The sequence below is a fragment of the Condylura cristata genome, unplaced genomic scaffold (genome assembly GCF_000260355.1).
Source record: "Condylura cristata isolate star-nosed mole 26May11 unplaced genomic scaffold, ConCri1.0 scaffold00004, whole genome shotgun sequence".
Lineage (NCBI taxonomy): Eukaryota > Metazoa > Chordata > Mammalia > Eulipotyphla > Talpidae > Condylura > Condylura cristata.
In genome coordinates this window covers 69,289,498-69,301,862 of record NW_004567105.1, presented here as the reverse complement: position 1 = coordinate 69,301,862, position 12,365 = coordinate 69,289,498, and the positions used below count along the sequence as shown (strand labels likewise).

The 12,365-nt window shown below is 41.7% G+C and overlaps 1 protein-coding gene across 2 annotated transcripts in view; it reads left to right on the top strand.

The window, feature by feature from the left end:
* Window positions 1–12,365, top strand: part of ARPP21 (cAMP-regulated phosphoprotein, 21kDa) — a 100,384-nt gene that overhangs the window by 86,851 nt on the left and 1,168 nt on the right. For both annotated transcript variants that reach the window (XM_012720375.1, XM_012720374.1), the window contains one exon: window positions 10,352–10,500. In XM_012720375.1, the coding sequence (XP_012575829.1) occupies window positions 10,352–10,500 (149 nt within the window). The remainder of the gene's footprint in view (window positions 1–10,351; window positions 10,501–12,365) is intronic.

The following is a 12,365-nucleotide window of genomic DNA, read 5'->3' as shown; positions in this document are numbered from 1 at the left end:
GGAAGAAGCAACTAGATCCTGGAAACCTTGACATGTGTGTGTTCGAAGAATATCTCTACTTAACAAAACATCTTATAACACTTCAGTTTCTTCCTGGAAATTTGATTCTCTACCTGAGCTGCAAAATCTACTGGATTTTGAATGAAGAGTTTTGGAGATCATAGGCTCCATATACATCTTTAATCAAGATTTCAGTAATTACAATTTCTTATGGGTCAAGAGATACTGACCAGATACATAGCATAAATAAGCTACACTTCCTTTAGATTCTTCTCAGAAGTTAATTCGGTTGTCTTCTCTTACCTTCCCAAAATCTTTGTTGTGGCACTTTTTTAGTTGAGATCATGTTGGTGTATGACACACAATATGATTTCAGGTACAGGTTCACATCTCATCAGATGCATATCACATTCACCATGACAATATTCAAAATCCTGCCCCCCAACCCATTGCCCACCCTCCTTTTTTGTTTCTCCTCATAAATTCTCTGAGCTCTATGTCTTCACCCAAATTGGCAGAGAGGAAAGATCCAGGACACTTCATGGCTGGGTCAAGTGAAGTACAGAGTATTGAGGAGTTCACACCAAAAACTTTCAGGTGGTCCAGCAAGAAAAATTAGATTCTGACACTCAGGTTCCAACCTTCTTGGTTGTGTGCATCCACTGATTGTTAATGTGCTGTGAATTATGACAGGTCCATAGATTTTTCTTATGTCCTCCCTGATGTTTAATCTTTTCCCCTTTATTTCCTTTTCCAAAATGCACACACACACACAATACCCTTCATGTTAAAACAAAAAAAAATTAATATCATGAACTCTAAGCTCCCCTCTGATTCTGCTCGGTCTCTGCCGTGTCCATGGTCTCACTGTAAGGCTCATCAGAGGAACCCTTGCACTTCCTTTTTTCTCCTAGCTGGCTACTTTTCCCATCACTGTCTCCGCCTTTGTCCAAACCACCAGTAGAATTTGGAACCCAGGGTCTACTACCTTTGTATAGTATAAGAGATTTAGTCTTGTCTTTCTTGAAACCTCCCCTCCCTTTTCTTTCTGATGCCACTCTCTCCGGGTCTTTTTTTCTTATTTTCCTACCATTTCTCATTCTGCTATTGCACTTTCCTTTCCTAAGAACAATATTTGAGTCATATAGTGCTTGAGGGCTCCATCTTGACTGTCTATTCAACCTATACCCTCTTATAAATACATTGTCTCCAGAAGCAACTGTGCCTCATAACTCCCAAATCTGTACCTCTGAAAACATTGCCTCAGCTACCTAGAACACTAGCTCATGGGCTTACTCATGCTCTTCATTTACTCGTCTCTTTTGTATCTACAGTTAAGGCACATCAACTGCCTTATCCAAATCGGAGCTCAGGATTGTTCTTGGATTTTTCTTTTCTGTCAGTCCCTAACCTACAGGTCATACATGCAAGTTTCTGTGAGTTGACCACCTAGTACTACTCGGATGTGTCCCTTGTCTCTATTGCTGCCACTGCACACTTAGTTCCTGTCTTGATCAGTTCTGGCCCTGCAGTAGAATCCCTACCTGTAGTTGTGTACCCCCTCGGTGATTCCTGAAGAAACTTTTGAAATGGCTATCCATCATGTTGTCATTTTGCTTAGAAAAGTTACCATGTATCCTCCATCTTCCATCATGAAGTTCTGGTTGTACAAATGGTTTTCAAGGATATACACCCTTCCTCTGCAACCTGCCTGTGCTGCCTCCCCATTTCTACCCTGCTACTAACTTTAAATACTGAAAATCCTTGAACATAGCACACTGGACTATGTGATGGCACACGGGTGACTTGGTGATGGGAAGACCCCAGGGATTACACCTGAGATGGAAAAAGTCACAAAAGCACAGCACTGGGAAGCTGAAGTTACTTCAGCATGAGTTGGATTCCCACCCCGGAGGTGACCCACATGGTGCAGCAGACCTCTTTTGACCCACCCTCTACTCCCCTCAGCAGTAGGCTTTGTCAGTCAGCCTGTTCTGCTCCCCCACTCTGGCTCTGGTGAATCCTCTCACCACCCCTGCACCTTTGGCCTGTACTCTAATTCTGTATGCATAAATATAAATATTAAAAAAAAACTTGAACATAGCTTTCATGTCTCTGGACTTTTAACATGTTGGCCATCATGATTATACCACCTTGCTCCTGACTATCCCCACTTCTAGGCACTCATTAACAAAAGCCTGTTCATCTTATTCTAATGCTAGGTTCAAACCAGTCTTCTGGAAGTTTTCTACCACATACATGTCAATTTCCCACTTACACCAAACAATTTCCCACTCACACCAAAAGTCACTTTCCCTCTTCCACCACCCTAGAGTCTGAGGCATGTTCCTAGCCTAGTGCTAATCCAATGTACTGCATGTTTCTAACCTGTGAACAGCTCCTATTGGTCTTAAGCAGATTTCAAAGAACAAGGCTTGAAAAGGAAGGGTAAAAAGAACAACAGTGAAGTAAACTGAAAATGTGCTTGACATTGAATCTAGATCATTGCTGTGCTAGAGCAATCTTTTTTTCCTTGGACTCAGAAGAGGAATCGTTAAAAAATCAGGAATTTGAGTGGTTGCTTGTAAGCTATTTGTAGTTTAAAATTGGCATGGTGGGGATATTCACTCCAGGGACATCCTCAAGTATTATATACAAATCATGGATTTTGTTTTTCAAAAAGTCAGTGTTCTGGTTACTGCTGGATATTTGTGAGTATCACCATACTCAGTAAACCATGCTCATGCCTACCAAAAAGGTGACACTATGAATCCTAGGTGTGCCCCTTTCTGGTAGTTCACATGCTAAGTATCTGGTCAATGTAGCCCTCATCTCCACTCCTGCCATCTTGCCTTATTTATTAGTTCATGTCTTCATTTTCTCTGCCCTAAAATAGTTCTTTTCTCCCAGTAGACTCTACCAACAAAACAATAACATTGTGACATCTAACACTGGAATAGTGTTTGGGTAAGAATGATACCAGTCTGGAAATGAACCAAAGAAGATAGTTATCTTTGCATACTTTGAAAAGATAATGCCCAGTGAGCAGCCACTTTGATTCACCATTCATTGCTTATATGATGGTTTCCAGTTGTAGTGAGGTGGATTTTTACAGATTCTATCAGTGAATATAACTTTATTTTCAAAATAGTTGGCCAGGGCTACCCTGAAGTTCTGTGACAGTGATAGCCAGTGGTGTTTTGACCCACCACTTTTGAACTCATGATTTTCCTATTCTCATAAACTGATCGATCGCAGTTCATCAGTAAAAATATCCACAAGGGGAAAGTTTTAGGGGGAAGGAATGATTAAAATCACTTCCATCTTGACTTTGCCCCAGGCTAAGGTGGGAAAGGGCACCATACCTTTGCTCAGAGCAGTTTGCTGCCACCCAGCCCGGTTTCAAGTGTGTCCATAATTAACACTGGTGGAGGGGAAGCATTCTGAAAAGCCTTATTTTCTTCCAAGCCACACAAGCTCATTAAGAAAGTAAAACGTCTGTGTGTCTTTCATGAAGCTTTTCTCCCCCTGGGTTGTTGAAGCTCTCTGGCTGTCAGCACTGCACTATGGGCCAGAAAGTTCAGAGAATTACTTCAATAATATGACAGCCTCTTCCATTTAAAATGGAATTCAATGCTGGCTTCCCTTGGAGGCATTCATTGAAATTCCGTGCATGATCCATTCCTCTAGTCATTTAACAATGTCTCTCATGTTTGCCCTGATTTAAAAAAAAGAGAGAGAGAGAGAAAGAAAACCAGCTTTGTAGTTGCGATAACATGGATCAGGATGGTATAATTGCAGTGAAGAAGCCCTCGAGCTTGCTGTAATAGGAGGGTTCATCTGATGTGTACTGCCATTAGAAAATGACCCATGCGTGGATGTTCTCGGGGGACAGTAAAGAGGCTTTTAAGAATTACACTCGTGCAGTATGAAAGCTAATGAGCAAAAGAGCGAGTGTGAAGAAAAACTACTGCTTCAGGAAGCAGACTTCCACTTAGTGCCTGTCACAGCTTTCCTCAAATTCATGAGGATGAACCGGCCTTCACGGGGCATGTGCTGCGTTACCTCCATTCTTGTGCATGCTCCCCTCAGGTCATTCTGCATCATGTTTCTCAAGAATTAAAACCGCTGAATAATAAAGGGCAAGGAAAAGGAAAGCAAATAGTCACAGAGAGTGTCTATAAACACGGCAGAACACAAGGTGAAAGAAGTCATAATAGGTTTCCCCAGCGTGAGAGGAAATAAAATTTCTAGGGTGGTTTTTATCAGTAGATGCTATGCTACTTCATATATGTGACCAAAGTATTGTCTGATTATGATTTCCAGGGTAGTTATTTTTACCTTGTGTTTTAACATTTGGTATGTTTTATAATTTAAAAAAAAAATGTTTTCTAATGGAACCTCTGCTGTTTTCTTGCTCAGTGAGTTGTACTTGGTTTCAGGTCATAGAAATTGGGAGGTTGGCAAAAGTGTTTCAAAAGATTCCTACCTGGATTTTCAAAGTTGACCCCACTCTGTTGGGATTTGCCACCCAGGAGAAGCCTAGGCAGTACTGTAAAGGCCAGTGAAATCACCTGGGTTCCTGAGTGCCCAGGGATCCTTTGGTTCTGAGAGGCCTAGTTTTCCACACAAATGTTCAGTCCATCTTCCACAAATGTTCAGTCCCTCTTCTACTTTACGTGAGCAAACCTGGAGTATTCATGACCCCAAATCTACCTCACTGTGGCCTAGATTGCTTTTTCCCTTTCAGGGAACCTTAGAGATACCAGAAGTGCATTTGTTCTCCCACCAGAACCTTCCAAAGTGCACTGGTGGATGAAACCTGAATGGACCCCCTGTCTTAGAGAAGTGCTATCATGACAAAATAAAATTTGAAAACAATCCATAGTTTTCACAGAATTAGAAAGCATGGTGACTATGATCTACCAACTCCAAAAGGACAGTGATGGCCAAGAACCTGGGGGATCTGGATTTCTCCAGGCCCACATAGGATGTCGTAGGCATTCTTGCCATACTCCTGTGTATCTTCTTTCTCTTACCTATTTTTCTTTCAAACACTACAAATATTATTTATGTTTCCAAGGTCCAGTGTTTTCCTAGGGGTAGTCCATTGCCAGAGAGACAGTGAAATGACAGAATTGACTTGTCTTTCTATTTTATTTTAAAATCATTTTGAGAAAACACTCTAGAGTAAAGATACAGTCTTCAAAGATTGTGGGAAGAGGCATTATTTGAAATAGTCATGCTAACTGAAAACTGTAGTGTCAGCTGAATGGAAACTAATGAAGTAAAGGAAGGCACTGGAATCCTTTTTTTTTTTTTTTAAGATTTATTTATTTGTGCATACAGAACTGGGGTACAGGCCAGAGACGCGGAGGGTGAGAGGATTCACCAGAGACAGAGTGGGGAGCAGAACAGGCAGATCGACGAAGTACACTGCTGAGGGGAGCAGCGGGCGGGTCAGGAGAGGTCTGCCACGCCATGTGGTCACCTCGGGGGCAGGCGGGAATCGAACTCATGCGGAAGCGGCTTTAGATTCTCAGTGCTGTGCTTTAACCAGCTGCGCCACCAGGGAGGGCCGGCACTGGAATCCTTTTGACCAACCCCCACCCTACTCCACCCAACTGTCTGTCTTGTTGTCTAGTTCTCTAACAAACCTTTCCGTGTCGTTGAGTGGCATGAACAGACTTGACATGTGATTATGCTTTACCTTGGCTTTTATTTGATAAATGCAAGATATGTAATATCTATATCTACATATAGACATAAACATAGATATATATAGTTTAGTGACTGAAAACAACGTGTGATGAAGACAGAGAACTACAATTGAAATTCTAGATTCCCCTCCTGCAGACCTAACTCGTTCTTACAGCTCTCTAAGTCACGGTTTTCTCTGTTGTAAAAAAGTTTATTATAGTGACCATCTCTCAGGCTTGTTGTGACAATAGGTGAAAGAGTTTGCCACACTCTTTGGAATAAAGGATGAACAAATATAGTTAGGTAGTTTATAATGGCAAAATCCTCACAGGATTTTGAAAATGTAGCAGTGATAAGAAGACAAGAAAGAGAAGTAGATCAGTAGTTGCAAAGTGACACAATGCTTGAACTATAAAAATCAGCAAAGGGAGAATCTAATCCTGCTAAGTAGTTTTCTTCCTTTCGGTCCCCAGCCATGAAATAGCTGAGCTACTGCAAATGCAACTCAGAATTACATAGGTACATTTGAGGTGCATCATCAAATAGCCAGTTTGTTCCTTAGGAACTCTGAGAAATATTTGTACCAAGATAACTAATTTTGCTATGAAGCAGATTACTAATTTTAATTATCGAAAAGACATCTACCATATTTGGAATTCTTCATTCAATAAATGTAATATGCAATTCTCTCTACTTGGTTGGTGGAAGCAGTGAGAACTGATTAACTTTTCAATCAATTTAGTACATAAATTTTTGCCTTCTCAACTATTTCCATCCTCAACTTCAACCTCCAAAACCAAGAGCAACAGCCAGGTAGCAAAATCTTAAAATCTGGTTACTATGTGATCATTTCATTCATTTCCAAAATCCTGGATCTGTGACAAAGTATTCAAATGACATTAAAAATAATGTCAGTTGCAGTCAAACAATTTGTAATCCAAAATCCACTAGCTTTCTGGTTTTTCATAACTGTGTATCAAGGAAAACATGGCCTACTCAGAATATTGATGAATTATTGTTAAAATGTGAATAATTAGTAACTGTTTAAGTGTCCTGGAAACATTGTAAAAGTTGCAGATGCCTCAAGGTGCAGACTATTAAATCTTACTACCCCTCCACTTTAGCAGAGTATTTGCTAGGAAGCATTTGTCCTTTTGTAACTTCCTCACCTTCAGAAATTAAGTGACACATGAGTAAAACAAATTGAATTAATGGCAAATGAGAAAAAGAACAACAGCTCGTGTCTTCATGAACTCCGTAGCTAACCTACAGGGCAGGTGTTGTTGTTGATGTTTCTAGTAAGATGATTTATAGTTTGCTAATCCTCCATAATTATGAAAAACTGATCATTTCACAGCAAGGCATGGACAAGTAGCACATTCCTCACTTGAGTAGATGAGATGAGCAGGTTGGACCGGGGCCACCATGTCTGCTTCCAGCGTGTTGTGTTCCCAGGCAGACAGGGCTAGTTCATAGTGCATCCTTGGGTCACTGTTAGCACATTTTTATTAGTCTCTTCCTGGACGGGAACTCCAAGTCCCATTCCACACATCCTCCTATCTTAAAGACCAGTCTGCTACCGACATTGGTAACATCATTTACAGAAATGGGCATCTCCAATTAAACCAGTCCAGGTGTAAATGTCTTGCCTGGAGAGCGAATTGAGAAATGAGATTCATGAATATAAATTGGGCTTTCCTTACACTTAAATTTTCATTTTGAAATAGAAAGCATTATTCGCTGCTCACATAAATCTTTATTTGCCTTAAGTGTGTTTACTGTGGGAACACCGGTGCAGGGCCGGTAGCCCTGTGCTATACATAACTGAATATTAAAGTTCACAAATCATCGGCAGAGGAGGCCCGGGGAGGGGGAGACGCTGGGGTGTGACAGCATCTGTGCTCTCAGCTAAGATAAATCCTGGTCTCAGGCTCTGCGCCTTTATTGGGGTGATGTCACCCACCCTCGACTCTCTCTTTCTCGCCTTGAATGGTATTTGATGTTTGCTTCCTTGTTCTACCAAGACATGCTGGTTTTGTGTGTCTTAACAGCTCTATTATCATAAGACTTATTTTGCCTTCACCCGTTTTGTTTTCAAGCTGCTGTAATAAATAAATCTCTCAGAGGCCATCTCAATTTATTTTTGAGCAGGCTCTGGGAAACAGTCATTGTGAAGATGACTCTGTAAAAGGATGGAAGTTTTCAATAAGCAAATAGATAAATAATCGTTAGACGCAAGGTCACTGCCCCGTCCATGCCACCCCCAGACTTTCCTCTCCGCTTTTGTTTAGATAGTAGCTGTGTGTGTTCGTCAAAAGACCAACTGGGCTTTCCCTGTAAAATTTGTATTTGTACACATTTTAAAGGCATAGCTCTCGTATTCTACCTGGGCTTTGCATCTTGAACCAAAAGTAAGGTTAATTATAGGCACCATTGTGAGGACATCGAATGCATTCGCCTTGCTGGCATTTTGCTATGCAACAAAATGGCAAGGGAGATTGCTCCTATGTTTTCTACCATTGTGGTTTAAGTGATGGATATTTTCCTCCATATGTAGCAATCGGTGCTATCAGGGAATCGATGAAATTAGCAATGAAGCCATAGTAAAACAATAAAAGAAAAGTTATTTTTCAGGGCCAATGAATATTGGACGGGGTAAACTCAGGAATGGCAAATGGTAAAAAAAAAAAAAACTTTTTTAAATGCACGGGACTATGGTGGTGGCACACAGGTGATTTGGTGATGGGAAACCCACGGGGATTACAATCGAGATGGAAAAAAAAATGTGCAAAATGATGTAAAAATAAATTTTTGTAATAATTAAACATAAATAAATAAATAAATAAAAATATTTGTTGAAATGGTAAAAAAAAAAAAAAAAAAGAACCAGGAGTGAGTAGATGGGTAAGAACTTGGAGATGAAATCTTTTCTCCAGACTCCAGAAAAAAAAACAAACTTTTTTTTTGTAATTCATATTACAAAAGCCTCTATATTAAACATTCTAGGAGGGCATGAGGACAGTGAATGAGCTTTTGTAGAATTGCTTGTTCCCAAATACAATGTCTTTTCCTGTGTAAGTTGTAAACGCTTTAGGTATCAGATGTGACCAGTCTTAAAGGGCTCTCATCGCACTGTGGACAAAATGTAGTTTGCAGGAAGATGGCCATTATCTTTAATTTTATTTTAACGTGGGGGTGTCTTTACAAACTGTTTTCGAAAAGTGAAAACCATTGTGAAGGTGATAGAGGGTGAGTACTGTGAATGAAAAACAAGGGGCATAAGCGAGGGGTCTCTATAAAGCACTCACTTGCTGCAGCCCCCAACCACAAGCTTTCCGTGACTCATCCTGCCTTTCCTGCCAACCTTGTTCTCTCAGATGTTCCAAATTGACTGCACTATTTTTCAATCTCCTTCGATGAATTGGGCTGACCTCCTCATTCAACTACTCGTTGCAAGTCATGTTTCCCAAGTCGTGTTTCCCTAATGAGTGTATGGTGAAGGCAGCAAAGAATTGTGTTCTGTAAAGACGATAGAAAACTGTTATCGTTCCTCAATACAGTTGAAGCTTCTCCAATATACTCAATCAGTAATGTTTATTGATGCAAATGTGTTTACCCTATGTTGGAATTTTTATATATGGTTCTATAACTTAGCTTAGGATTTATGTGAAGAAATGTAGGACTTAAAAAGTTTATTGTCAGAATTGTATGAAGACTGTAATGCACGTATTTGTCTGTGTAGTTAATATGAATTCAGAAGGAACCTTACTGGACAGCATGAAGTGATTCTTTTCTTCATCTACCATCATGTCATTTGCACCTAAATCACCTTTCTTTCCAAGATTTATATGAACAATTCAGTTTTTCTTTAAGAATACACATCAAATCTCTTGCTGTGGTGAGTGACAATGAAGATAATTAGTATAAATTCTAGTGAACTTAGAAAAGAATCCCAAGCAACTCACCAACCCAGAAGCCAAACAAATGTGTTCATTATAATAGCCTATATTCTTCCTAGCTAGTCACTTAGTGATTGTTTTAGTAGACCCTTCTCTTGGGAACTAGTGGCAACAAAGAAGAAAAGCTTATCATGCCTTTTTTACTTGTTGTGGCCTTATGACTAAGGCAATGGACATTTGAATTACTCAGGATAGTCAATCATTTTATTCACTATGTTGTGAAAAATGGAATCTGTGCAAAATTAATAAGTGGTGAGACCTGTGTGCAATGACTTCAGGCAAAAAGAAAGAGTAAGAGAATTAGCCAATTTTGATGATAAAAGAAAAAAACTTTACTGGCAGTATTATAAAGGAAAACACAAAGGTCACGATTGTTAGCAATCAACGAACATCAGCCGAGGCCTGTCATAGTGTTGGGAAGAATCTAGCATTGTCACAGTAGACCATTCTGCATGAAGATGTGAGGATCACTGGGTGTTTTGGAACCATGATCTTATCCATTTTTAGAAGCATTTGAGGGAACAAGTTTTCTAAAGCTCACATTCCTCACATGGAGGTGCCTGGAGGCACCTGGAGGCGCCTGAAGGCTGTTGTAGTGTGAACACATATGCCTACCCTATGAAATATCACTGCTCCCCATTCTTTCTGGCACAACCAATTCAGAAGGTACTTTTTGTTTTGTTTTGTGGCAGGTTACCAGCCGGTGTTGTCTGGTCAACAGGGGTTCCAAGGCCTCATGGGGGTGCAGCAGCCACCTCAGAGTCAGAGCATGATGAGCAGCCAGCAGGGAACTCCGGTGCAGAGTGTGATGGTCTCCTACCCAACAATGTCCTCTTATCAGGTGCACACCAGCAGCTTTGCAGATTATGCTATAGAGTAGCAATGATGGGTGCTGGGTTTAACTGCTGTTGATGGGTGACATTGTTAAAAAAAAAAAAAGTGCATGTATTTTTCAGACATCATTGCTCATGTACTGTAATGCTCCCTATAGTTCTCCCCCATAGTCCTTTGTGTGGATCCTCATATTTCCCCCCACCCCTGCTACATTGACAGTAGAAGGTTGGCTTGGAATCACTGTAGAAAAAGGAAAAGATATGCTTCTACACCTTATGTGGTTTTTAAATGCTCTGCTAAATGTAGTCCCGTAGACCTTTTTTTTTTTTTTTTTATTCATAGAACAAAATTCTTGAAGGTTCTATTCATGTGGACCATTGGGCATTCTTTTGAATGTTTACTGGAAAAACTATAAATTTTTATTGAGGCATCCTTGGGTTACATTGTTTTAGGGTTACAGGTTCACACTTCAAATGTTTGCTATCACTCCACATCTATCTCTAAGGCATCAATACTTCATGGGGGGGGGGGGGGTCCATGTTACCTTTGCTCTCTACACCGCTGTGCATTCTATATGCATTCTGTATACATGCAAGGAAAACCACCACTTATAAAGGGATCTGTGGGACTGGGACTAGCAGTTGCATTTCCGAAGCTTAAGCCTTCATTGAATAATTAAAAGTATATGTGTACCCCTTTTATGTGATTACATCCTGAAAGAGGTAAAGGGTCAGTGAAGTGTTTTACTTCGTAAATTTAGCTGATTAGGTGCTTAGGCCTATGGTGGTCCGTTAGGCCTATGTGGTCCTTATTACATCAGACCCTTAATAGGTCTACCTTAACCCTCCCAGGTTAGGACTTCCCCTGATGGCCTAGGGGCTAAGGCTCAGAGCTCTCACCATTGCGGCCTGAGTTCGAGCCCCGGCCAGAGGAGCTGATTCATAGGCACAGCAGGCCTCTCTGTCTTGCCTGCTGCTGCCACTGTGCTCTCTGTGTGTGTGTGTGTGTGTGTGTGTGTGTGTGTGTGTGTGTGTGTGTGTGTGTGTGCGCGCGCGCGCTGTGCTGGTGTGTTGTGTGGAGTGTGTGTGTTAGAGGGAGTGGAGTGTGTGTGTGTTACAGGGAGTGTGGTGAGTGGAGTGAGTCGGTGAGTCCGTTACAGAGTGGGGGAGGAGAGAGTGTGGAGAGTAGTGTATGGATGGAGAGTAGTGGGAGTGGAGTTGGGGGGGGAGGAGTGGGGAGTACTGGGGAGAGGAGTGGGGAAGGGGAGAGTAGGGAGGGGAGTGGGAGTGGAGTGGAGTAGTGGGGGGTTGGGGGGGGAGTACTGGGGAGAGGAGTGGGGAAGTGGAGAGTAGTGTATGGATGGGGAGTAGTGAGTGGAGTGGGGGGGGGGGTAGGGGGGAGTAGTGTGGGAGGGGGCGTACTGGGGAAGTGGAGAATGGGGGCGAATGGGGGCGTACTGGGGAGAGGAGTGGGGAAGTGGAGAATGTGTGGAGAGTAGTGTGAGTGGGTGGTAGAGAGGAGTGTGTGGGTGGTTTGTGTGTGTGGTAGAGAGGAGTGTGTTGTGTGTGGTAGAGAGGAGTGTGTGGTAGAGAGGAGTGTGTTGTGTGTGGTAGAGAGGAGTGTGTTGTGTGGGTGTGTTGTGTGGGTGTGGTAGAGAGGAGTGTGTGTGGAAAGAGTACTGTGTATAGAGTGTAGTGTTTGTGTGTGTAGAGTAGTGCTGTGTGTGTTGGAGAGTAGTGGTGTGTGTTGTGTGTGGAGAGGTGTGCTGTGTGCGTGGAGAGTAGTGTTGTGTGTGTTTTGAGGCAGTAGAGAGGAGTGTGTGGGTGGTTTGTGTGTGTGGTGGAGAGGAGTGTGTGGTAGAGAGGAGTGTGT